Genomic DNA, 26,662 nt, shown 5'->3' with positions numbered 1-26,662 from the left:
ATTAGGGTTCCTGCTATTAAACAAACTGTTACTAGCTTATGTATGCTTCAGAGCATCAGCTCCAGGCAAATTAGAGTCTACAATAAATGCAAATTACACTAGTTATGATATTGCTTTCACTGTAGATTTATTAAATGGTGGCAATTAGTAAAAAACAAAATAAAGCTGTTATTTAGATTATTTGTATTTCCTCAGTGTGTTGTGCCTAGGCCAAGCAGTGTAGACATATTTACTTAAGGACAAGAATATTGATCTTTGCAGCTTACTGAGGTAGTCATCAAAGTAATCGTTTTATCAAAAAACAATGTATTTTGCCCTTATGATCTATATGCAAAATCCTTTGCAACATTTATAAAGCATTCCATATTTTATTGAAACTCTATTCACTGACCAAATATCTAAAATGATCTGGTCTACTTCAAAGAGCTGACACTTAGTATTAGATGAACCAAATAACTGTGACTTAGCCAACAAACTATCATTAAAACAAGTAAAGGAGTAGCATAGTATGAAATGGAGATACAACATGTGCATTCCCAAGTATACTTCCATGATCAGCTTACTGATACAGGATGCAGCTGCAGTCAATACGCCTGTCATGCCAGTAGTGGAAATCCAGAATTGAGCAGTGGTTTTGGATCTCTACAGAAGAGGAATAGTGTGATACAAGATTGCTTGGAGGTGATGGCAAATCTTGGAATTGCTGCCTGACTATCTGCAGGACCAAAAAGTTCAGAACAGAGGCAAGAAGCCCAGATATCACCATATCTCTTCTTGAATTAGAAAAGACAGGATCAACTGCTGCTGCTAAAGGCAAAGAAGGCAACCAGAGAAAAACCTGTAGTCGACTGCCCGCCCCCCACCATCAGAAGCAAATATTCATATGAACCACACTAAGTACATTTCTTTCCCCACTACCAACCTACAGTGTCTTCTAGAGTTGTTGTACTAAAATTAATAGCAATGAGAACAGGCTTTCTGACACTTCAGCAATGGCAGGGTGATGCTATGACAATGTTATAAATCACTAGCAAAGGATGGCCTATATGACTGCCTCCTAACTGATCTTCTATCATGGCTGCCTGTTCATCTCTTCCATACAGCTATGAGCTTTTCATCTGCAGCAACTTTAGAGTTCCAGTTACTGGTAACAATGTTGTCCTCAAGAGAACTTTGATACAGGATTTATAGTATACCACATTACAGGTTGCTGCATCAAAGGAGCTCTACATTTGGTGCGGAGGAGACAGAGGAGTCATTCTTCCTTTCTAGAATAAAAGTTAGATTTTCTGAGGCAGGTACAGTATCACCGAAAGTTGATGTGGCAAACATTTATTCTGAATATGTCACTGCCAAGGGGCATGAATTTGGCATGAGACTATTATCTCCATTTTTTATCCTGCTTCCTAGTAACAGCATTAAATAGCAGAACTTGAGGAATGTCCCACTAGAGATGCCAATTTACAAGCCTATAAAAAATTCTGTGACTCAAATTAAACCACTTAATTAAAGTACAAAGCTTCCTTTGTTAATATGTACATGAATATAAGAATGGTACAGGAACCCTATTGTACTGAACCATGCAGCTGACCAGTCTACAATCTTATCCATCATGAAATCCTAAAAATAGGAAATGAAACTTCAACCAAGTAGACCTGTGAAAATCAAGTCTGATTGGAAAGCTGAGGGAATTTGCTTCACTAATTTGATTAAGAAAAAGGGTTTGATACCTATGCAGAAGGCCATCAAATTGTTAAATCAATTCAACAAACTGATTTGAAAAGTCAATTTAATGCAGAGATTTGATCAAATAATCTTTGAATTGAATACCTGAACACACATTTCTACTATAAAATTAATAATCCACTTGTGTTGAGGAGGTGAACACAAATAGTCCAGCCTTCAGTGATCGACTGCCTCTAAATGCAAGAATTCCATTTCAATGTAACATCTAGCCATTGATGGACAATATTTGCTTCCGTGCAAGATCAACAATGTTTTGATTCTTCTTTTGTCTTCAACTTTCCCTCCAAAATTACACTGAAGTTCATACAATTAAAAAACAAAAACAAAAAACACCATTTTGCATTTATGTGACTTATGTCCATGAGTATATAATAATAACTAGAACATGTTTCCAGTCTTTGTGTTAACCCATGACCTAGTAACTACATTTGATTCATGTTCATTTATATAAACATATTCCAATTTACTTGTATGTTATACTATAAATAAGTCCCCTATTCAATGGAAAAGTAAATACAACTCATTGAGTTACAATCCTGAAATAGTGTGACTGCTCCTATATGTAGTCCAAAACACAGGAAAAGGACTAGATTATAACCTCAACTGCAGCGTGACTGGGGGAATTGGCATGCAAACAATTACTTCATATTTCCTAGCATTACGGCACAATTTTTCCTATATCCCTGAATCATAGCATTTAGGCCCGAGGCAGATTTAAAGATTCTGAAAACAGACAGCACAGTCAATTTTCCCCTCCAAGACTCTACTGTAATACCAGTGATGTGTTCACAATAGGCAGATTCTAGGATACAATCATCACTGAGCAAGATGTGAGAAAGTATATTATTTCATTATATTTACTGATTTGCTTTATTATTTGGTTTTGTACTGTGCTCTATTCTGGAAAATGTTCTGATGATGCTTCAGCAGAAAAGGAGTTTCTCAGGAGTGGAGCAACCCCTGAATAGTACTGTTTGAATGCAGCTGAATCCAAGATAGTATAGCCAATTCTTGCCAATCATGCTTTTCCCCTAAATAGGCCATCTTTACTGTATGAAATTTAAATATTATGATGGCGCATAATGAGATATTCAAAACAACCTTTGGGGGTGGCAATTTTTAAGTTTGGCTTCTTTTGTCCTGAATACTTTCCAGAAGAAGCCAGAACATGCAGCGAGGAAAGTATCATCAGAATTTAAGAGCCTTGCTGGATCAGCCCGACAGCTCATTTAGAGTTACACGGTTGCCAACTAACTACATCCAGGAAACTGATTACTGATCTTGTGGACTGAGGTCAGTTTCTTCAGTTCTGGTGAATAAATCATGTACAGAAGTAGCGTTAATCAAAGATCAAAAAGTGGAATTTTATACTGACAATGGTGTTTAGAAAAGAAGTTTATATAGGTTGTGAGAAGACATCAGCTGTATCAAAAAGATTGAAGTAATTTAATGTAACTCAGAATTAGGCATTATAATTCTAACTACTTAAATAAGGAAAATTAAGAAAAACTTAACATTGTATTATTTAGATTTTTAAAGATTTTTTAAATCCTGCCTTTATTATTTATTATAAATAACTCAAAGTGGTGAACATACCTAATACTCCTTCCTCCTCCTATTTTCCCCAGAACAACAACACTGTGAGGTGCTTCTTTCCTTGTGATGTGGCTGCCTGCATTGACTGGATTGCTTATATGTATGTATATCTTTTACTTATCCTAAGATTGTAGGGATCTAATAAAAGGAAATCTTTCATACTACTTTTTCCATCTTGACAGCATCAAATATAGGTATCTTTTCAGTGAAGAGCTGCCAGATATTTTTGAATAAATATGGTAGATATGGTTGTTTCAATATGCCCCAATAGTTGCAAATTACAGAGAAAGAAAGGAAAATACGGAATATATACAATGCATTGTACGCATAATACTGCCAGCCGCACAGATGCTTATTAAATTTTCCAAGCTTAGGACAATAGGGCAAATTGTTGCCTTAGAGAACTACAGTCTTAAACTTGAAAATTACCTTTTTTTTTTTTTTTTGAGTCAGCAAGGAACCTGTGGAGAAGCTAAGCTGCAGTCATTGATAAAGGATCAATACTCAGAAAGATGGGAGTATAGAAAGCTCATTTAATACTGAAGGAAATAATTAATTATAAGACAAATGCATGATATAAAATTGTATGCAAGGCTGTGTAGTTCATGGAAGAGTTTCAAATCAACCATTTCGGTAAATGGCATTTTCCTTTGCTCTTTATGCTTTGCATAAATTGCTTTTCAGTATTCTAATGAAATAGTAGGCACTTTTAAAATGTGGAATGCTTACTGTGCAGCCTTGAGAAGGATAAAGTGCCAGATTATAGTGCTTAGTCGGTGTGAGCACGGGCAGGGATCAATTTTTAAGCCCACTGTCATTTAATTTATTTAGAATACTTAATGATTTACCCTGTGCATGTATTAGTAACTATAAACAAATTGCATTATTGTTTATGCATACTTAAAATCCATCCGCTGCACATTAGAGCCAGGAAGGAAAACTTTACCAAGTTTTCAAGAATCTCATTCTCTTCCACAGCTGTGTATCACTTCTGCCTAGGTCAGGTAGTTGAGGGCAGCAGTTACTGTTTCAGGGAGTGGGAGAGCCGTGATGAAGAGGATTGTAATGCAAAAGAACAAGGCAGAATTCACTGCTTTTTCATCTAAAGTTATTTGGGGGGCAGGGGGGTCTTTGTTTCCTGAACTGCATAGAGTCTTGTTTGGTATAGATGGAAACCATGGCAGTTTTAGAGCCAAAGGTTTGCCCCCAAGTTTAACAGAAGAATATTGGACCACACAAACACAGACAAAACAAGGTTTTCTTGTTGCGATCCAATTCTGAACAGACAGTTTCAAATAATTTAAACAGCACATGTAGAGAGTAAATTTAAAAGATGCTACAGAATTAAAGAATTAAAATGAGAAATCATGAAAGAGAAAAGTACTAACATTTTCTTCATTTTTATTTCATACAACAGCAGGAATTCTGAAATGTGCCTGAGCTTTTAAGAGCAAATTAAAAGAGCAGTTTTCACCACTGAAAACTGATAAACAAACCAGGTTCCCTACTATTAATGAATTCATGATTATAACCTCTTAGCCAAACAGTGGCAAATTTGTCAGTGGGTCACAGAGGGACAGGAACAAAGCAGTGTAATGGAAAACAGATTCCTTCCAAGTGCCCTCTAATCTCAGGTACATGAGCACTTCTTTGGGACTTTAACTTATTTAAGTCAGTATAATATCCTTATACATAGACTTTATATGATAATGTAGTCATGGATGCTCTCATCACAACATATATAATCTATGAAGCTAGATGAAGACAATATTGTTTGAAATGTTTACTGCAGTCTTACTTCTACTTTGATTTTTGGAAAAAGCAAATGTACCTAACTGGGATACAAAGAGTTGAAGGCATGAATCTTATTTCATTGGCAACAAGTTCTACCTACTACATCAACCAGTGAACATGTTCAGAGCACACAACAGTAGCGGGTGACCTAACCAGTTCAGGTGATAAACATAAAATTGGGCACATAAAAACATATCACAGAGATAACTTATGCATACATATATGCCTGTCATGCTACTCCCTTCTGGAGTACCCTTCTGGGGTAAGCAACCGTATGCAAAACACAAAAAAGGAATAAGAAATATTAACCAAAAGCATGGGATGAATTCAACTACTGAGGCTCAGAACAGGGATAACTGGCTAAAGAGGAAGCTGCACTAATATGTGGATTCCCCTTTCTCCTGGCCCACACCATATCCTCTCAACCGTCTCAATAATAGCTTCCATCACATCATCCCAGAGAACCAATCCTGGCCCAATTCTACTTAAATCCCAACATGTAAATTCAGGGAAATTAACCTGAAATACAATTGCTATGCCATAATCAAATACATGTAAATGCCATTTTTATTCCTCACTGAGGCTTCTTTATTTCATTTGTGACTTGGGGCATTTCCACTTGCAATTCCAAAACTAACTCATTTATGACAAACCTGCCATAATGGAAAGATGCAGAAAGTAAGAATGAAAATTAAGTGGCAACCAATCATAGCAACTGAACCAAAGGAAAAAAAAATAGCTTAATCAGTTACAATTTGGCAGGCCAACCAGTATAACATAGTGGTTAAGAATTGATTAGAACTATGAAAGCCCTGTTTCAAATTCTCCCTCAACCATGGAAGTCTCCTGAATGACTTTGGGCCACTTGCTTTCTTTTAGCTCAACTTATCGCATAGAACTATTGTTGTGGACATAAAATTAAAATATATAACCTGCATTGGGATCTCAGAGTAAAGGAGAGATACTTTCAAACTATCAATCCAATAAATCAGAAAATTTGTAAGACACATTTCTAGAGAATGGGGGTTCTTACCAGTGCCAGCTCCTGTCTTTATGGAAGAAACTGTACTTATGGATTCTTCAGAACAACACAGTATCTTCTCTTCGTACATTTATACTAACAGATTTTAAACTATTTAGGAAGAAAAGATTAGCACTATCTATTTAAAACCAGAACGTAGCACTCTAAAAGAACAGCAATATTTTAGGCTTTGTTTTAGCAAGCCTGTACTGCTAATTAATACTATTTCTTATGAAAGCCACAATACTGTTTCTCCATCAAAAGGAAGAAGACCTAAATGTGCACTCCCATTAAGGATGATATTTCTGTTATAAATATACTTTCAAGGCAATGTGCATTCATTCTTGGGTTATTCAGAATCATTAGCAAAAGGTAAAAATAAAAGTAATAAATGTCCTGTTGCTGTCACTCCATTTAAGACAAGTAGGATTCTACTCTACCAGTAATCCCATTCAGATGAATAAATATACTTGAGGAGTGAAAGACTGCTTTATATAGAGTAATTACCAAAATACGCCGATAAACTACTTTTGTAAATTTATCAAATGATAAATCAAGGATTTTTTTTACGATGCAGTTCAGTGTATATAGAAGTATCTTCAATGCCATCAAGATTTCCATGTAGAAATATATTTAAAGGGTTCTAACCTTAAGGTAAAAAAAATACGGTTTGTACCCATTTACCTGGATGTAAGGCCCACTGTATTCAATAGGGTTTACTGCTGAATGCTATACATACAACTGTAAAATTTCAGCTGCCTACTTTTTTGAAAGTAAACATTGTACTGAATTTTTTTGGCTAAAAAAAAGTTGTTGAACACCAAAGCAGGATTATAAAAAAAGTCTTGCCACAAAACCAGTGACCATAATGAAACAGGATTTAAGCTAGTAATTTAGTCCTACAGGAGTAACTTTCTAAATCTTACCATACATTTGCGATCATCCACCCCTGTTAAATCCTCTTCAAATTCCTTCCCTATTTCAAAATCCATGATGTAGTTTTTAAAACTGCTCAGAGTTTTAATGATCATATGGTTTCCATCCTGAATTATCTCTTTGTCAGGTTTGAGCATATTGGCTATTTTTCTCACTGCAATATTTACATCTGGAAAAAAAAAAGAGAGGCTAGAATAATCTGTAAAATTAATGATACAAAATTTGGGGAAACACTGAAAACTGTGCTGCTGTTTAAATTTGAAATTCAATATAGGTTAATAATGGTTAATGCCTCCTTTTTAAAATAAGATTACCAGATCTAGATGAAGATAGAGAAAACTAGCTCTTTGTTGACTAGCGGTCATCCAGATATTCTAACCCAGATCTGGTTACTGACTCTTTAACCTTGAAAATTTAGAGTTTGAATGTAGGAAAAAATTATCTTATAGTTTAGAACCCACCCTTCGAAAGCATTAAGCTTTATACCTTATGCCATGCACAACACTCATCCTAGAATAATTTTTTTGTAATTCATCTGGATAACTCCAAAATATTGCAGTTTGTATCATGTAACTTCTGGATTTTATTTCTTTCTGAGTTGCTTCAGCTCCTATTTAGTCAGAAGAACAATATTGATAAAGAAACTAGCTGCTGACAGTATTTTCATGCAAAATGCACATCTATTGAAATTGTATAATTCATCTCCAGGCTCAAATAAATGAAAAAAAAAATCTTACCTAGAGCTTTCAAATACTCCTCAAAATTCTCATTGCTGAGCATTTTCCAATAACCATTGAAATCTGCAGGCATTAGTCCTGTTTTCTAGTTAAAAATCAAAGCCTTTGACTAGTGCCTTAATTCTGTACCATCCAGCCTTTTCTAGAAGCAAGTCTGAACTCTAGTTTCTTTTATCTGCTCCTCTAGCAGTGCAGTTAAGCTGGTTCTTTTAAGCTGATTAGCACTGAAATGTTACTTTTAAGTTCTCCCACCAAACTGAACATTTTAGCCTGCAGATGGTTTGATTTCAATGGAATACGTCACTACCCTTCCACAGGACAGCTATAAGGTCACTGATTATCTGGATAGAGATTTTAACCATATTAGATCTTTGCTTTCAAATGACTAAACAAAGAAGATGGCTTTTACTGATACTGGTAAGTTCAACCCACTATTTGGAGCGGGCATTTTATTTGGCCTCATAGGGGTGATGCCTACTTACAGCCTTTAAAAACTGGCTTCCAGCTGGACAAAGAGGACTATACAAGTTATACCACTAAAAAGAAATTGTACATTCTTTTATGAATAACCAATTTTTTTCTCCATCCATGCTTAATGCAGTAATTCCTTAGTGATGGGAGTTGGCAGGTGATATTAACTAGCTAGTTAATAGATGGCTGAAAATGTGCCAGACATTACTCATTCAACCTTGTATTATTGGACTAACACCCAGCATCTCTAGCAGAAGTGAGCTTTTTATTAATCAGAACACGTTTTCAGCTAAGAGAATGCGAAGTCTTTTCAGGCTGAGAAATAAGCAGTACTTCACAGAAACCCATTAACTCCAGTGCAAGTAAGCAAGTGAAAAAAAAAAAAAACATGTTGTACTGCATTATTCAACAATATGCTGTTGCTTGGAAGGAATCACATTAGACTGTGAAGTCTTCCCATCACTTAGAAATACAGCAGGGAAATTTTAACATTCCTATTGCAGAACAAATATTTTTCAGTGTAACATGAATTCAAGATTAAATTAGTTGAATTAGCTAATTCAGAATATTTCTTACCGTGCCTCTAAATAAAGGGATCTTTGAGAAGTGTCATAATCCAGGTTCTACTGAATGATGCCAAATAAATCATCTGTTGTTTATTTCATATACTCATTCCAAACTCAGTCTTCAAAACTGTCTTTTGAGCTTCTGATTCATTAAATTCAGAGTTTCTCAGATTCTACTAGGGTAGCATTCCAAAGCAATGTAAAAACAAAGCAAAATGAATATTAAATTGAAGCAGGTTAGGTTTTTTAAAAACATAAATATTCACTTTCCTGTTGAACTTCTGCTGTTTAATTATGTTGTGGTTATGTGATCACTTGCAATATACGAGCTGGGTTATCAAAACAGTTTATTCTGATTCCCTTTACTTAACTTTTGAATCATTAGATTTTAATAGCTATATAAATACCATGATTTTATCCCACTTCTTAAATGAAATGCTTGTGAGACAACAATGAAATAGAATATAACGGTCTAACTAACATGTGAATGTCTAACTAACATGTTCAGATCAGCACGCACCCATTAACTTCATAGATGAATAATCTAAATCCAAGCCTCTGTGGCCAAAGTCCTATCTGCTAGCTATTAATACAGTGTATCTGAAAGTTGCCTAGAAAAGGCAATATAAATTTATTTATCCTATGTTCATTCATTTTCTTACTTTTTCTGTTTACCCTCAAAACAAAAAGCAATGTTATTTGAGAATGGCAAAGCTCCGACTTGCTGTCTTAAAAAAGAATAAAGGAAAGTGCACTGTGATTAGTTTCTGGAAGAAAGAAAAGTTTTACCAGAAACATGTAGCATGCAAAATAAATTTCATATAAAACTGTACACAAACCAACATTTCTTTAAGCTTGAGTTATATTTTGCCACCAAAAGATTGCAGAAGTACAGAAAAATGAGTATCCTTCAGAATTCTGACTGATATTCTTGTCTCCTTATAATAAGGGGGTTGAAAATGATTCTGTAAATGGTTTCCTGTTGTTGAGCAGCAGGTCAAGAGAGATGGGAGAAAAACAGCAATAAAAAGCATGTTTGCTGCTTGAAAAGAAATGCCAGCTCCTGCTTACTTAAGACAATGTGTGGCCACCAGAGTCAGAATCAAGGACAGATTTCTCCATAGCTTACTGATGCCCCCATTGAAAGGGAATATGCCCGACATCTTTGACTGACTCTGAGGAGCACACCTTTCAGTACTGGAGCATATATTCAAGTTTCAGGCACTAGACAACATTTTGCTTGAATAGCATCCTGTAGTCCTATTAGTATCAGATGAAGCAGCATGCTACTTTTTTTTGCCTCATACTGCATTAAACAATGAGCATGAGTGTCTTCTGGCCAATGTACTCGTGGTTAAAATACTTACATATCTGAAAATGAACCAATTTTTAAAAAAATTATTTGAAGAGTAGTGAAATGCCCATGGATAATATAAAGAAGTAATTAACAGAAAAATATGTAGCTTTTTTCTTTGGCTCTTTAGGAAAACGAAAGATGCAATGAAATGAGGTTATCAGGTAAGCCTTGCAAATCCAGTGTTGACAAGCAGGATTGTTTCTTCTACTCTAACAGGACAATGGCTGACAATTTAATACTAAAATAGATGTATTAAAAGCATTATATCACTGTGATATGATTAAAGGTTTAGAGCAATAATTCAAGATGCCTAAAAAAATGCACACTGAAATGTTAACTCAAATGTTACAACAGATTTTTCCCCAGAACAAAGCAAAAATACTTCTTATATTAACAAATCCTAAAACAACTTTGCCACATTTCAGTTAGCCCAAGGCTTCATTAAAACACACACAGTGTGTACACATGACTCCAATACTTTAAGCTTTAGTATCAGGTGAAATCAGGTGAATCAGGTGAAATTAAAATGGCTTTATTGAGTCACTTCAATACAGGAATACAGGAATATGTCATGAATCTTGAAGGTGTATGTAAAATAGTTCTCAACACTGTAGAAAGTGGGGGAATTCAGTTTTAAATCAAATCTCTAGAAATGTTCACATTGTTGTATTCAAGTTTTCCATTTAGTGGATTGCTTCTAAATGATTACATCCAATAGGCCATATACAGACACTCTCTTTCTCTGTCTCTTTGAAAAAGTTAACAGAAAATAAACCAATGATTAGTGGGAGCTGAGCACAGAATCAAAAGTTTAAAGGGCTACAGCAAATTGCCTTTATTTCATTCAGTCTTTTCTGTATATATATTGTGTTGCTTAATGTAAGAAATAACAGAGTCTGGAACCAAGTATTTCACACTTTGTGCTTTGCGCAAGGCGTGCCTTATGCTCGTAGCACTGATTTCATTCTGAACCCACTCTTTTACTAAGTGGATATTATGCTGGTGTTTATTTAAAAGCTCTGAGTTAGCGATGTACTGGGAAGGATCATGGCCAGCGCGACTAATGCAGATTAGTCCAAACCTTTCCACTATTTCTGTAATATGTTCTTTTTTCCAGAGGTTGGGTGTTTGAAAAGTCTTCAAAACATCAGCTCCGCAGAGAAGTTTTAGCTCTGGAACAACTGCAAGAATGTTGAAAAAATATTTTGTGAGAAATCTTGCTGACATGCAATCTTTGCTTAAGAATAAATATTAAAACTCAGTCCACCAGTCTTTGCAGTCTCCAAAATCCAGCTGGCTACAAAGACCTTAATTTGTATTATTTTAAATTTCAAATGGGAATTATATACCTCCAAACCCCTTTTCCTCACATAAAATGTGCATTCTCAATGGATCTTCATGGTCTCAATGGTCAAATAATATACATGAAGAACAATCTAATAACATTTCACACTTTATTTATTGAACACAATTTTACATATGTACAGAATTACTTAGTAGCAAAACAGCTTTCATTTAATTAGGGAGTACTCACTGTTGAAGCATGTGTCATGTCATTATGCCGACACCATTTCCTTCTAACAAATATACCTTAGATCGTGTCAGCAGGTCATATCACATACCATCAAGGATATAATGTTGGGAAAGCACGCAGCGCCATATTTTTGGAAATTCTTTCCAAAGGGTACAGGTGCACTGCTTTCCCATCCTTCCACACCCACACCCATCCTTCCACACATGCCTCCCGAGTTAAAGGTGGGAGCAATTGCCAAATCTTAGTTGTACTGAGCCTTGTTTCCTAATGTTCCCCTTTCTCCTTTTTTAAACTAATGCTTAAGCTACTCCTTTTCATGAGTTACCTTCAATACCATAATTTATTCTACTCACTATATCTTACAACTAAGGTACTTTCCTTTTAACTTTAAATGCTTTGTCTTTCATTTTCTAATGTTCCCTCAACTCCCTTAACCCTAATCTGTTACTAATTAGAAAAGTGTTTTCTCTGAGGTTGTTCTCTGCCTCCCTTTTCTTAAGGTTCTTTATTACTCTGCTAGCCCTCATATTTGAATTGAGCTATCCAGACTTCTAAGCAATTCCCCATCCCATCTGATAAAGCTTCCGTGCCTTTATTCCTCACAGCCACATTAATGTGCCTTCTTTGTATCCTTGAGGTGGGAGGAAAATATGTCAATATAAAAAGTAGACCCCACAGAACTGCCTTGACCATGCCTTAGCAATGTAACAGTGCTGCTGTTTTCACAGAGTTTATTGTGGGTGGTTTCAGGGCAGCAATTGGTGGCTCCCTGCTGTTCTGTCCCCTCCTATCTGGCAACCACCAATTTTTCTCCTGCGCGTGTGACAGGCAAAGGCTGGGGGACTCTGGCCTCCTCCTGTCCCTTTATTCTCTGTCCTTCTTGTATTCCAACAGTCAATCAGCTATACAGTGGTACCTCAGGTTACGAACGCCTCTGTTAACGAAATTTCGGGTTACGACCAGCTCCGGCCGCAAAAATTTACCTTGGTTTGCGAACTCCGCCTTGGGTTACGAACCGGATCCGCGGCCATTTTCCCTGCTGCCACGCGGTCGCGGCTTCCTGTGGGTGAAATCGCGGTAGCAAGGAGACGTTTGGTGAGGCTTGTGGTGTGTTTCTTAGCGTTCTGTGAAGGTTTTTGGTGTGCTTGCTAGCATGGCTCCAAAGAAAGTAATTTGCTTCGGGTTGCGACCAATTCGGGTTGCGACCAGAGTCATGGAATGGATTAAGTTCGTAACCCGAGGTACCACTGTATATCTTTTTGACAGATCAATCTTCTTCTTTCTTTCTTTATTGCCATTTGTATACTGGAATTCTTTTTTTCTTTACAGGTAGTCCTCGACTTATGACAATTGGGACCATAATTTCTGTTGCTAAACAATGCGGTCATAAAGCATGACATTGCTTAGCAACAGCAATCCCTGCAATCCCATTTGTGGTTGTTAACTGAATCTCACAGTCATTAGGCTAGGCAACTTCCTGACTGCTTCCCACAACCAAAGTCAGTGGGGAAGCCGGCAAGAAGCTGCAAATCCTAGGCCCACAGGCAGGCAAGTGGCTGCTGCTGGATGGGGAAGGGAGGGGTTGTGCAGGGGTATGGGAGAAGGTTGAGGAGAGTGCACAAGAGGTGCTGCATGGATTGGGAAGGGTGCACGGGGTGCGTGAGAGGTGCCCTGTGGGTTAGGGAGGGTGCACCGGGGTGTGCAGTAGGGCACAAGAGGCCCCATGAGGGTTGAGGAGGGTGTGTGGGGGTTCACAAGAGGTGCTGTGTGGGTCAGGGAGGATGCACAAGTGCAGAGGGGCCGGAGAGGGTGCGCAGGTATGGGACACTTACCCCAGTGACTATTCAGGGTTACTGGTGCCAATAGGAATGACAACCTATCCCTCTTTACCAACACTATCCAGACACTTCTCTAGATAATGCATAATGTCCACAATCTTATCAGTCAGATAAGTCACCATGCAGTCTACACACCTTTCACAAAAGGTGAAAGGTGTTCTCTGTGTTTCTAATCATCAAATAGCCCAGAAGCAAAAGGTATTCACTTTCTGTGAAATATCCTTACTATGAGGGTATCTGGGTTCATCACCCAAAGATGGGATCACTCCTATGAAAACATTTCCCTTATCATCAAAATAATGTCATTCTTCTCTATAACCCTTGTTCTCTTAACACCAATGCATGAGTCATCCTGGGAGTGGACAAAGTTATCACATCCCATATAGTCTTGTCTACATACATTAGTTTCTCCAGTTTAGCCACCAAAGTTTCAAGGGAACTGACTTCTTACCTGACAGCCAGGAGCAAACAGCACCTTATTCAGCTTATGTGTAATAGGCTGATAGAAATATATTTGACACTCAGTTCAGTAAACTGGAAAACATCTCCTCCAGTACTGGTTTTGTACTTTTGAACAAGTTAGTAAATACCGTTTTATTCTTTAGGAATTGACATAAATGTTTGTTGTTATGTTACTCTTTTAAAGAGTTTGGAGTGCTGGCTTCCTCACAGTAAAATTCATTTTGATGCTCACTTTTGGAGGCAGAAGGTCAATATGCACTTCCCTCTCTTCTTATTTGCCCTCCTGTTTACTTACCTTAGTAATGAATTGCCATTTGCCTCTTCTTTTTCTAAAAGGTTCTGGCTTACACAGAGCTGTTTGTGTTGGTCTATTACTGTAATAAAGATTTGATTTGAAGAGCTGTTTGCTAAAGAATGGGTCTCTACCTGCTGCCTAGTCATGTGATCAGTGAATTAGTGATAAATCGGGGGGATTTTGGATTTTGTATTTAGATTATTATTAACATTAGTTTAAGATTCAGAAATAGTTCCATTTTTTACTTTCATGGGAAAAGTAAAAAATTACTTTTTTTTCTGAATTTTTTTCTGAAAAAATTCTGAAAAAAATTCTTCTGACATTTTTTACATATTTCAGAAGCAGCAGCTTTAAATGAATTCTGTTCAGACAGGTTATGCCTCATCAGAAGCAACATTTGCCTATGGAACTCAGTTTAGTAGATCTGCACATGAATACTTGGATTCATCCCAAAAAGGCACCCCAATTCTCATTAAGATGAAGAGTCTCTTCAAAATCTCTTGATAGTTCTAGTGGCCATCAGAAGCTTCTGTACAGGTGGTCCTTGTTTAATGATCACTCGTTCAGTGATTGAACTTACAACAGTGCTGAACAAGTGGTAGTTACAACTGGACCTCATACTTATGGCTGTCACAGTCTCTTGTGGTCATGTGATTGTGATTTGCAACCTTCCTTGCTGGCTCCCCACAAGCAAAGTCAATGGGGAAGCTGGCAGGAAGTTGGAAGACATGGTCACATGAGGTCCTTGCTTAATGACCCATGCAATCCTTGTTTACTGATGGCAACTGGGACTGCTGGAACTGCAATTGCTAAGCAGTGGAGTCACATGGTTTTTTGACTTACAACTACATAGCTTAACAACACAGTTTCTGGTCTTAATTAGCACAGTTAAATGAGGACTACATGTATATATACATTAAGCATGTGCTAGTAGAAGCCCCAGAAGCACCATGAAAGAAAACAAAGTGTCATTTTGCTATTAGAAATCAATTTTGTATCAGTTCTTTGCTTGAAGCTTTGTCAAAGCAGAGTATTCCTTTGAAGCTTTGTACAGTCTTAAATTTCATTTGGATCCAATTTGGAAAAAAAGCCAATTTGCTTTTGACCTTTTCAGAAATCACCAAGCCACTGCTTTCTCTTAAGTCTTGATTTGGATTGGGTTCTTGGTGATTTTTTTTTTTTAGTAAGAAAAAGTCACTTTTTAACTAGAAAAAAAAAAACCTGTAGATATGTATTAAAGGTAACATCCACCTTTTCCCTTTAAATTAGAAGCAGCTCAAACCTTATTTGAAATGTGTTAAGCCTTTTTGTACTACAGGTAGTCTTGCTTAATGACCATTCATTTAGTGACTGCTTGAAGGTACGACGGCACTAAAAAGTGACTTACGACCAGTGCACGAAGTTATGTCTGTCACAGCAGCCTGCAGTCATGTGATCATAATTCGCGCGCTTGGCTACCAGCTCTCACAACGATTGCAGCATCCCAGGGTCATGTGATCGACATTTGTGATCTTCTCAGCCTGCTTCCAGCAAGCAAAATCAATGGGGAACCATGTGATTCACTTAATGACCATGTGATTTGCTTAATGACTGCCACAAAAAAGGTCATAAAATCAGATCCCGTCATGTTCACATTCACTTAAGAAAGAGTCAGCGATTCTCCTGATTGATTCAAGCGCAAGCAGCATTTCAGCAGTTAAAACAACTCTTTGCTTCTCAGCTCCTCCTCTGCCACTCTACCCCCTCCCACCCCTTTGTGGTGCAGACAGACAATTCAGATATGGCAGTAGGAGCAGTCCTGCTCCAAACAGACAAGGAAGGGGGGCAGATCTATTACCATGTGCCTTTACTCCACAGTATTCCTCCCAGTAGAAAGGAACTATGATATTTTCAATAAGGAGTTGCTGGTGGTAAAAACTGCCTTTCTACAATGGAGACACCTGCTGGAAGGAGCTGTCCAGCCTATACAAATCCATAAGACCATAAGAATTTAGAGGTTCTGCAGAATGCACAATATCTCACCCCTTGGCAAATCAGGCGGGCACAATTTTTCTCCCACTTTGATTTTTACATCTTCTACATTCCAGGCTTCCAAAACAAATTTTCAGACATCTTCTCATGTAAAGTGGAGTACAATGTGCCACAGTCACCTTCCCCTAAAACAATGCTCCAGGCCATGCAAATTTGAATCGCACCATAAATCATACCAACCTGAAAAGCTGGAAGACAGACTGTTGATCTATTAGATTGGATTAGGGCACAGCAACAGCAGGATGTATATGCCAGGGCCCGGATGGACAACTTCCAACCTCCAAGGAGCCCAGCAAGGTAGTTTTGTGCCTTTCACAGTGGAAAGAGGGCAGCTGTTGCACAATGGATGTTTATATGTTTCTCTTCCCCCAAGGGAAGGGATTCTACAGCTCTGCCATGATAACACAACAGCAGGACATGGGGGGATGTTTAAAACCCAATGTAGAGCCCTCAGAGAATTTTGGTGGCCTCATCTCCGCATAGACATTAAGGATTATGCTTCCTCTCAGCTTAGCTCTTTTTGAATCACATCTTTAGATATACACGTAGTCCTCACTTAACAACTATTCGCTTAACATCTGTTCAAAGTAATGACAGCACCCTGAAAATAGAGTTGTGACTGTGCCCTGAAATTGTGACCCCTGTGAGGCCTCCGCAATCATGTTACCAAGATTTGGCCACTTCCAAAGCAGCCGCCATTTTAGGCCCTTGCAACGCCTCCATGGTCACGTAACTGACCTTTGGTACCCCGGGAGTCACTTGTGCTTACAACCTTCTCTTTCTCAGGCTCACGTAAGCGTGTGACATCCAGGAACTTTGCCTTTTCTTCCCTTGTATCTCTTGTGTGCAGGACCAATAGAGCGAAGCTTGTGTGTGCTTATTCTACTGCTGTAAGGTAAGCATTTTATTTACTGTAGTGTCTTAGTCTTAGTGGTTGTTGTTTTATTTAATTTTATTCTTGCTTATTTTTAAATAAAAATAAAATAAAACAAATAAAAACAAGACAGGATAGTACAGTACAGTATAGCAAGCCAAAATTGCTATCCTGTCTAAGTACTGTACGTGCAACGATTTCTTTCAATGGAAGCTCAAATCAACACTCGGTGCAAACAATCCAAAGCTGCATTAACCAACTGCTTGAAATGCTGATTGCCTTATCCAGGACCTCAGCCAAATAAGAAAAGCCCTGGAAGAAGCCCCATTCTCTAATATTATTACAGCTGTCTTCCTGAGTTTTCTTCCCACATTGGTTTGGCGGGGGGGGGGGGGGGGAGAGCTGGAAAAAGGGAATTAGAAAAACACCCCTCTCATTCTGCTTCAAGTGGGATGCTGTTGAAAGATCTTTTCAAGGAGAAAGCAGCAGCAGCAGGAGAAACTTGCAAAGTATTTCCCCTTGAGCATCCTAATGCTGGGGTGGGGCCAGGCAGAGGGGGAAGGAAAGAATGAGCAGGGCAGGGCAATGCTGCAAGCCCTCCATTGTAGAGTCAACCCCAGGCTCCTCCTGGCTTAGCCTGTACCCTGCCCACCCTCACACCGCCTGCAACCCCAGCATCCTGGATGGGATTTTTTTCTCATTAAAGCAAGTACCAGGAGGAACACAACTGGAGTTTTCTTCTTCTTTTTCTAAACACGCTTCCTGTGCCAAGATGGAAAACAGCTGTAAAGATGAGAAAAGAAAGAGGATGGATGTGAAGGGAGACAGCGTTGCCAGCTTCTCTCCCCCACTTCTGGGGGTGGGGGTGGGAGACAGTGGAAAATAAAGATCATGTTTGGATTGCACAATGCCAATCCAATGCTGACCCTTGGTTGCAGGGGTGGGATTTAAGGAACAGCTGCCCTTGGACACAAGCCGCTGCCAATCACGTGGCCCAATGCATCTCAAAGGCTCTGGTGACCACCACAATCTTGGAAGGAGTGGGAATTGCTGATTTTTAAAACAAGAGATGATGGAGGCCATCAGCAGATCTGGTTAAATTTTTTCCAGTCATCTCATCCCCAAAGATGTGACAAAGGCATGTAATTGCAATGCTGTGTTAGGATAAAGGGGATTCAGATACACACCTACCCAACCACAGCCCCTTGTAGTTTCCAATATCTCAATCCAGTTACTCTCAAGAAAGCAGAGAGGGCAGCTCCTTCACTAACAATGTTAAGATGCATTAAAACATTGGCAAGATAAAAACGCATTCACCTCTCATCTGAAAGGCACCCAACAAGAGGGCGATTTATCACTGACTTGGATCACACATGATGGTAAGTCACAATTTGCCAGGATTTTTTTCTTAACTTTTAAAATTATTTTCTGTGCAAAAAAGAAAGGTCACTGACTGCAAGAAAGCAATAAAAAGAAAACAGAAGGATACATACAGTTATCTTCGCTCTTATACTCTGATCAAAACTAATCTCATACAGTACAGTAGTATCAGCCAGGACAGGATTTACAGTAGCTTACTATACTGTATTTTTCAGGAAAAAAACCCTACCCCCCCCCCATAACAAACAAAAACAAAAAAAAAAACCCTTGTACAGCATTTGGCTCTTTGCTTTTGTTGGAAAACAGAGAAAGCAGATGGGAATGTGCTGAAGACTCCCAACATTATTTTGCACATTACTAGTATCACTCTTCCTCTTTTATAAAGAGAACTCAAAGTACCAATACTGTTCCAAAGTATTGGAAAAGAGATTGAAATAATTTTATTTTTATTTAATTTCACACATTGTATATTATACATATTGCATGCGGCAGTTGTTTCTGTGTGAGAGAAAATGACTGGGTCATGCAAATGGCAGAGGCTCAACCTGAGGATAAAATGCTAGTGAAGCAATATGTATTGTCTATCTCTTCTCCATACTCCTGATTTTCAATTTTGCAAACTATTGTTTGAGATTTTTATCCCTTCCTATGAACCCTGGCTTTTCCTCACAAATGGACTGTATGTAGCGTCTGGCCTTCGCAGTTCATGTTCTCCAATTGTCAAGAAGTGTATAAACAAATATTAATATAGTAAATACAGTAAATGAATTTAAAATACGTTGCTGCTAGCAGTGACCATGCATGTGCTTTTGTCCAGGGAATACATTTTTAGCAGACAAGAAAACACATTCTTGCACTACTGTACAATTCTGCCTCCCCCCCCTCCCCAACACTGAAGATAAATTGTTCTGAACCAGTCTCTATCCACAGGACAGTACTTTTTAATTGTCTCTTAGTTTGGCTGGCGATGTCCTCAAACAGAAACAGACCGAGCTCTACTTCAGCCAAGCAAGAAGCAAAGAAAAACTATCAATCTGGATTTGAAGATGAAGATCATCAAAGTGCTTGATGAGGGGAAGAAGGTGAACATTACTGATCTAGAAGAAGGGCTGGCCCATTCCACCATCTCCACTATGTTGACGGATAAGGAAAGGATCAGATTAAAGGAGCACCAGGAATGGATGCCATTATAATAAGACACCAAATAGGGCTCATCCATGAAACAGAAAAACTGCTGTACTTTGGATTGAGGATCAAATCCAAAAGAGGATTCCGATTAGCCCTTTTCTCATTCAGGCTAACACACACAGCATTTTCAGAACGCTGAAGGAAAGAGCAGGATATTCACTGCCAGCTGTGGCTGGTTTATGCGGTTTCAGTGAAGATTTAATTATCACAACATATATCAGGTGAAGCTGCCAGCACTGACCAAGTAGCAGCCCAACATTTTCCTCATGAACTTGATGACATCACAGCAGAAGGCAACTATTTGCCTGAACAGATATTCAATGTGGATGAAACTGGGTTATTTTGGAAGAAAAAGGAAAGAAAGAAAAGATATATGTATTTGGTTTTATTCTATTTTTACTGTATCTTATATTGTTTTATTGTATTTTAATATTTATTGCTGTTTTATTGTGAACCGCCCAGAGTCACTTTTTGTGAGATGGGCGGTATCTAAATTTGAAATATAAATAAATTAATAAATAAATACATTTCTATAACTTATCATCTTCTCTAACATTTCAACAAAAGATCTCTTCTTCCCATATCTCATCTCTTATCTATAAACAAATTATAAAGCCTTGTCATTCAGTCCTAATCAGCAAAAGTTCATTAAGAGTTATCAGAAATAACAACATACATATTTTAACCTTAATCAAATAAATCAGTTTCATATTCCTTTCCTTTCCTTTTAACACACTAATTTACCATTTTCTCTAAAAATATAACAAAAAAACCTTATTCCCGTAACTTCCCATTTCTTCCCTCTTATTTATTAATAAATCTTTAGAGCCTTGTTATTCAAACCTACTCAAGAAAAATCCATTAAGAGCTACTAGAAACAATATATTAAGAATCTTGATCTTCAATCCCTTTGAACAGTATCTCACTAGTTGATTTCTTATCATTTTCTCTTTGTCTCCTTCGCAAATTTAACAAGTACCAGAAATAACATCTATATTTTAACCTTAATCAAATAAACCAACTTTGTAATCCTTTCCTTTTAACACCATAGCTTATCACTTTTTCTGAAAATGCAACAAAAATCTCTTCTTCCCATATCTCATCTATAAACAAATCTTTAAAGCCTCGTCATTCAGTCCTGGTTAAAAAAAAAACATTAAAAGCTATTAGAAAGAACATTATATATATTTTATACCTTGATCAAATAAGCAAACTTTATATTCCTTCTTTTTGCTTTTAAAAATCTTGATGTTTATTCCCTTTAAATAGTGTCCCAGAAGCTGATCTCTTTTCATTTTCTCTGTCTTTTCTCAGGAATTCCTTCATGAGTGTAACACATCTCTTTTGTAAGTCCAGAATAAGAGAGTTGTCCAAGTCACTCTTCTGATTTATTATTTATGTGTCCCTTTTGGTTATTAAGACACTAGCCAGTTTCATTTGTAAAGCCAGCATAACACCTTTTTCCATATCATGCTTGTAACTTGTCCTTTTTAAATCCAAATCTAAAACAGCCTGATCATCAGTTGTATCCTCTTCCAACTCCTCTTAAACCCATTTCTATGGTAGCAGACAGTTGTAAAAGAAATTCCCAAACATCCTTGAATTCTTCTGAAGTTAAAATACTTTTCTCCATTCTGTATTAGTGGATCTCTTCTCCTTTAATTATAATCTTCAGTTCTTTCTGGTTGCCTCTAGAGTCCAGCCTTCAAAGTCACCTTTTACCATGTTTTTCTCTAATCCACAACATTTTCCCACAGGAAGATTTCTTACACTTAGATTCAAAACCTTTATATGTTTTTAATAGGATTTTAAACAACCCACAGGAAGAATTCTTATAATTAATTTCAAAATCTTATTTCCCATCCATCTGGCCCCTTAGTCCATTTATAATGTTCAGAATCAACATTCTAATCACCCTTCTGCTGTTTATTGCATAATATATTTTTTAAAGTTCTTAAACTTAATAAAACTTCTTTTGCTGAGGACTGAAGGAGAATCACCAGGTGTAATGAAACTTGTCATTCTGAAGGTTATTAATATCCAAAAAGCAGTTACAAGCAATTTCCAGAAGTGATTAAGAGAGGAAATGGGTGAACCCAGTGTACATTTGAAGGCTCTGAACCATGGCTTGGGCAAAGCTGACTTCTCCTTGGCTCCCAGAGCTCTAAAACCTCCTAGAGACAGCTGTTTTACATCCTCCTCATGGGGAGTCTCTGTATGGAGTGCTTGTGGGCAATCACAGGTTCTCCCCTTTATCCAGAGAGGAATTTTGACATATCAATCCATTCGTTGGCCCCTTGTTCTGGCACAGTCATTTGCTCCACTGAAAATGGAGCCGTCTTCAGTCCACCATCGCTTCCCCTAAAGTGGGACCTCTGTTTTCAATGTTATCCCTAACATGCTGTTGGCCTTTTTTTACAGTGGATGCCCACTGTGTCAATACCTTCACTGAACTATTTACCATTATTCCAAGGTCACTTTCCTCATCAGGCACTGTTCACTCTGATCCCATTAGTTTGTATAAGTAGTTAGAATTTTTTGGCACCAATGTGCATCACTTTACACTTACTCATATTGAATGGCATCTGCCATTTTGACACCTTCTTCCCTAATGTGCAGAGATCCCTTTGGAGGCCTTCATAGTCCTTTATAATTTTTACCACTCTGAACAATTTAGTGTCATCAGAAAACTTGGCTATTCTACTAATCACTCCCAATTCCAGATCATTTATAAATATATTTAGAAGCACTGGTTCTGGGATGGAATCCTGGGGGATCCCACTAGTTATATGCTTCTATTGTGAGAAATACCATTTACTGCTACTCTTAAGCCACAAGAGAACCTGCCCATTTATTCCATAGCTGCTAAGCTTGCTGGGAAGTATTTGATGAGGGACGTTATCAAAGGCTATTTGAGAAGTAGTTAGTTAACTTTTTATTTTATAAGACTGTGTCATTTTTACTGCTATATCTGCTATATTGTTCCATCTGAAGAATGGAGTAAAGTTGCTTTATATAAAATAAACATTGAGTTATAACATTGAGTTATAAACATTTTCTTGAAAGTTACTGTTTGCAAATTTTTGCCTTTTAGTAGGTCATTAGTCCACCTACGACATAATGCATCATGGCTTCTCTAGAAACTTTTCCAATACTTATTGGAGACATCCTTTTATACGGAGATGCCAGAATCTAATCCTTTTGAATTATAAACTGCAGGATGTTTTCACATAGGAACAACATTAGAAAGACTCCCTGGAAATAGTATCATATTAGCCTAAGCTATCCCCTAGCTATGGATTTTAATTTCAGTTGCAATGAATTCATTGGGACTAAAGGTTCATTGGGTTCAGTTAATATTTTGAAAATGAATGGAGCATTTGAAATATAATTAATATTATCTCTCTCTCTTTTTTTTTTTTTTTTGAAAGAAGGAAAAATCCAAAACCAACAAGAGGAGACTATAAGGCATCACAGGAATATATCAGGGTATATTCTAAGCTTTGATGGAGATCTGCAAGGTAGGTTCCTCCTGAATAAACAAAGATCTTTGAGAGGTGACATTAAATGACACGATGGAGAAACGGTGTATAATACCACCACCTGTCCTTACAGTCAGAGGATAAAACCTGCGAGGAAAAACATAGGGATCTCTTTTTTCAAAAAATCAAACATTGATATATAGCCAAAACTGAACAACTAAATGGCTTTTCAAAGAAGGTTGACAAAAGAATCAACTTCAATGGGAAGAAAAGTGAGCATATAATAGCCTTCGATTTTTGAGAACTACTGTTAAATAATGATCTTACACTTTCACAACAGATAATAGCTTTTGCTGAAGTCAAGTGCCTATAATAATACTCCAGCTTTTGAGCCTTTGTTTTTGTACACTTTTGACTGGTGTTATCTGAATCAATACTGGTAGTGCAAAAGTTATTATAATACTCCCTAAGACATTTCCAGAAGGTTAGCTGGGTTAGGCAATGGAGAGATTACCAGCAGCACAAAAGACACTGCTAGATTTAACACCCAACAAGATCTCACTAGGACGCAGAGCTCTCAAACAACCAAGAAAACAACCAAGTTGAAATAAAGACCAGGTATTCCTTGTTTTCTCAAAGAAATAACTGTGTTTATAATGCTAAATTAGTGATATTATTTAGAACTGTGAAGAACTACTACAATAGTAGTTTATTTATTTAATTTATTTATTAAATTTTTCAACTGCCCATCTCCACCCAATGGGGGAACTCTGGGCGATTCACAACAAACATTAAAACATAAAATATATAAATACATAAAACCTTAATTAAAAACATTACTAAAAAGGAGAAGAATCCAAGAGGATGAAAAATCTGAGGCTGAAGGCAGAAGGCCTCTATGGGGCTAGCCATCCCCATGCTTGAGGTATTCCCACCCCACCCCAGGCCAGGTGGCAGAACCAGGTCTTCAGAGCCTTACGGAAGGCCAGGAGTGTGGGGGCCAATCGCACCTCCGGGGGCAGAATGTTCCAAAGAGCAGGGGCTACCGCAGAGAAGGCCCGCCTTCTGGACCTCACCAGTCGAAGTTCTTTCACCAAGGGGGTCCGAAGCATGCCCTCTCTGTGTGATCGGGTGGGCTGGGTTGAAGTCATAGGGGAGAGGTGGTCCCTTAGATAACCTGGTCCCATGCCATGTAGGGCTTCAAAGGTGATAACCAACACCTTGAATTGGACCTGGAAGCAAACTGGCACCCAATGCAGCTTGCAGAGCAGAGGCGTTAAATGGGCCCTCCTTGGGGCTCTAACAATAGCCTGCGCAGCTGCATTCTGGACCAGCTGTAGCTTCCGGATACTCTTCAAGGGTAGCCCCATGTAGAGCGCATTGCAGTAGTCTATCTGGGAGATAACAAGGGCATGAGTGACTGTTCAAAGGGCATCCCGATCCAGGAAAGGGTGTAACTGATGCACAACCCGAAGTTGTGCAAAGGCCCTCCTTGCCACGGCTGCCACCTGCTCTTCAAGCAGGAGCCGTGAGTCTAGGAGGACTCCCAGATTACGCACTGGGTCTGTCTGGGGCAGTGCCACCCCATCCAGCACCAAAGATGACACAATCCCGGATACAGAGGAGCCATTAACCCACAGCCACTCCGTCTTACCAGGGTTCAGCCGAAGCCTGTTGTTCCCCATCCAGACCCTTACAGCCTCCAGGCACCACGAAAGGGTGGCCACGGCATCACTTACTTCACCAGGGATGGAGATGTATAGCTGCGTATCATCAGCATACTGATGATACCTCATCCCATGATGATGGATGATCTCGCCCAGCGGTTTCATGTAGATGTTGAACAGAAGCGGAGAGAGAACCGAACCCTGCAGCACTCCACAAAGGAGGGGCTGAGGATGGGATCTCTCACTCCCTATCACCACCGACTGGGATCGGCCCTGGAGAAAGGAGGCGAACCAGCACAAGACCGTGCCACCCACCCCCAATTCCCTGAGCCGCCCCAACAGGATACCGTGGTCTACGGTATTGAAAGCCACTGAGAGATCAAGGAGAGCAAAGATGGTCGCACTTCCACCATCCCACTCCCGCCAGAGGTCATCCATAAGTGCGACCAATACCGTTTCTGTTCCATATCTGGGCCTGAAACCTGACTGGAAGGGATCCAGATAATCCATTTCCTCCAGAACCCTTTGGAGCTGTGATGCCACCACTTTCTCAACCACCTTCCCCAAAAAGGGGAGGTGGGAGACTGGACGAAAATTGTCCAGCACAGTAGGATCTGGGGGGGGTTTCTTGAGGAGGGGCTGCACCAATGCCTTCTTAAAAGCAGCTGAAAACACTCCCTCCTGCAAGGATGTAGTAGCCATCGCCTGGATCCAACCACATGTCACCTCCCAAGCTCTTTCACCAGCCAGGAGGGGCATGGGTCAAGATGGCAAGTGGTGGCCTTCACAGTCCCCAGGATCCTGTCCACTTCCTCAGGAGCAACAGGATCAAACCATTCCCAGATAACTGGGTAAGAAGAATCCTCCGATATCTCCCCAGACCCTGCCCTATGCTCGGAGTCTAACTTGGAACGAATCCGAGCGACTTTGTCCTGCAGATGCTCTGAAAATTCCTCTGCATGGCCCTGCAAATGAACCCCCACATCCCCCTTACCAAGGAGGGACCTAGTGATCCTAAACAGGACCGCTGGGCGGCATTCTGCAGACGCAATAAGGGCGAAGTATTGGCACTTCGCCGCTCTTATTGCCACAAGGTAGGCCTTGATAGTGGCTCTAACCTGTGTTCCATCAGATTCGGTCTTTGTTTTCGTCCAGTGGCGCTTTAGACGTTTCAACCCTCTTCAGCACCCTCAACTCCTCCGTGAAGCACGGGGAGTGTCGGGGCCGATGTGGCAAGAGAGGTCACATAGGCGCAATCCTGTCCAAGGCCCCGGCCGCCTCCCTATTCCAGGCAGCAGCCAAGGCCTCTGCTGGACCATGCAGCAGATCCATGGGAATATCTCCCAGCTCCTTTGGGTCCATCAGGGGCCGGGGGCGGACCAATTGCATGGGTCCAGCCTCCCTGCAGAGGGGGGTGGTATAGGAGAAACTCAGGGTCACCAAGACGTGAATGGGGAAAGCTGTAGATCTCCCCACAGACCACTTTGCCATTGCTCCGACAAGAAAACCAAATCCGGCATGTGGCCACTGTCTTGGGTTGGGTCCTGCACAATTTGAGACATGCCCATGGCTGCCATGGTATCTATGAACTCCTGAGCTGCCTCCGAGGACCGTCCCAGGGACTGTAGGTTGAAGTCTCCCAGAACCATAAGCCTGGGGAACTCCACCACCAGCCCCGAGATGGCCT

General features: G+C 39.1%; 2 protein-coding genes across 2 annotated transcripts in view; both read right to left on the bottom strand.

Annotated features, from left to right (window-relative positions):
* Window positions 1–7,918, bottom strand: part of RBP1 (retinol binding protein 1) — a 39,725-nt gene extending 31,807 nt beyond the window's left edge. The window contains exons 1-2 of the mRNA XM_007422250.3: window positions 7,831–7,918; window positions 7,084–7,262 (exon numbers count right to left, since the gene is read on the bottom strand). Of these exons, the coding sequence (XP_007422312.1) occupies window positions 7,084–7,262; window positions 7,831–7,903 (252 nt within the window). The 5' untranslated portion in view covers window positions 7,904–7,918. The remainder of the gene's footprint in view (window positions 1–7,083; window positions 7,263–7,830) is intronic.
* Window positions 7,919–8,882: 964 nt separating this feature from the next.
* The window catches only part of NMNAT3 (nicotinamide nucleotide adenylyltransferase 3), a 59,728-nt gene continuing 41,948 nt past the window's right edge, over window positions 8,883–26,662 (bottom strand). The window contains exon 6 of the mRNA XM_088131960.1: window positions 8,883–11,405. Coding sequence (XP_087988086.1) covers window positions 11,065–11,405 — 341 coding nt within the window. The 3' untranslated portion in view covers window positions 8,883–11,064. The remainder of the gene's footprint in view (window positions 11,406–26,662) is intronic.

Source organism: Python bivittatus, unplaced genomic scaffold (assembly GCF_059951505.1).
Source record: "Python bivittatus isolate LINGU-HERP-01145 unplaced genomic scaffold, Pbiv_v1 ctg000980_np1212, whole genome shotgun sequence".
NCBI classification, from domain to species: Eukaryota; Metazoa; Chordata; class Lepidosauria; order Squamata; family Pythonidae; genus Python; species Python bivittatus.
This window is presented reverse-complemented; position numbering and strand designations above follow the sequence as displayed.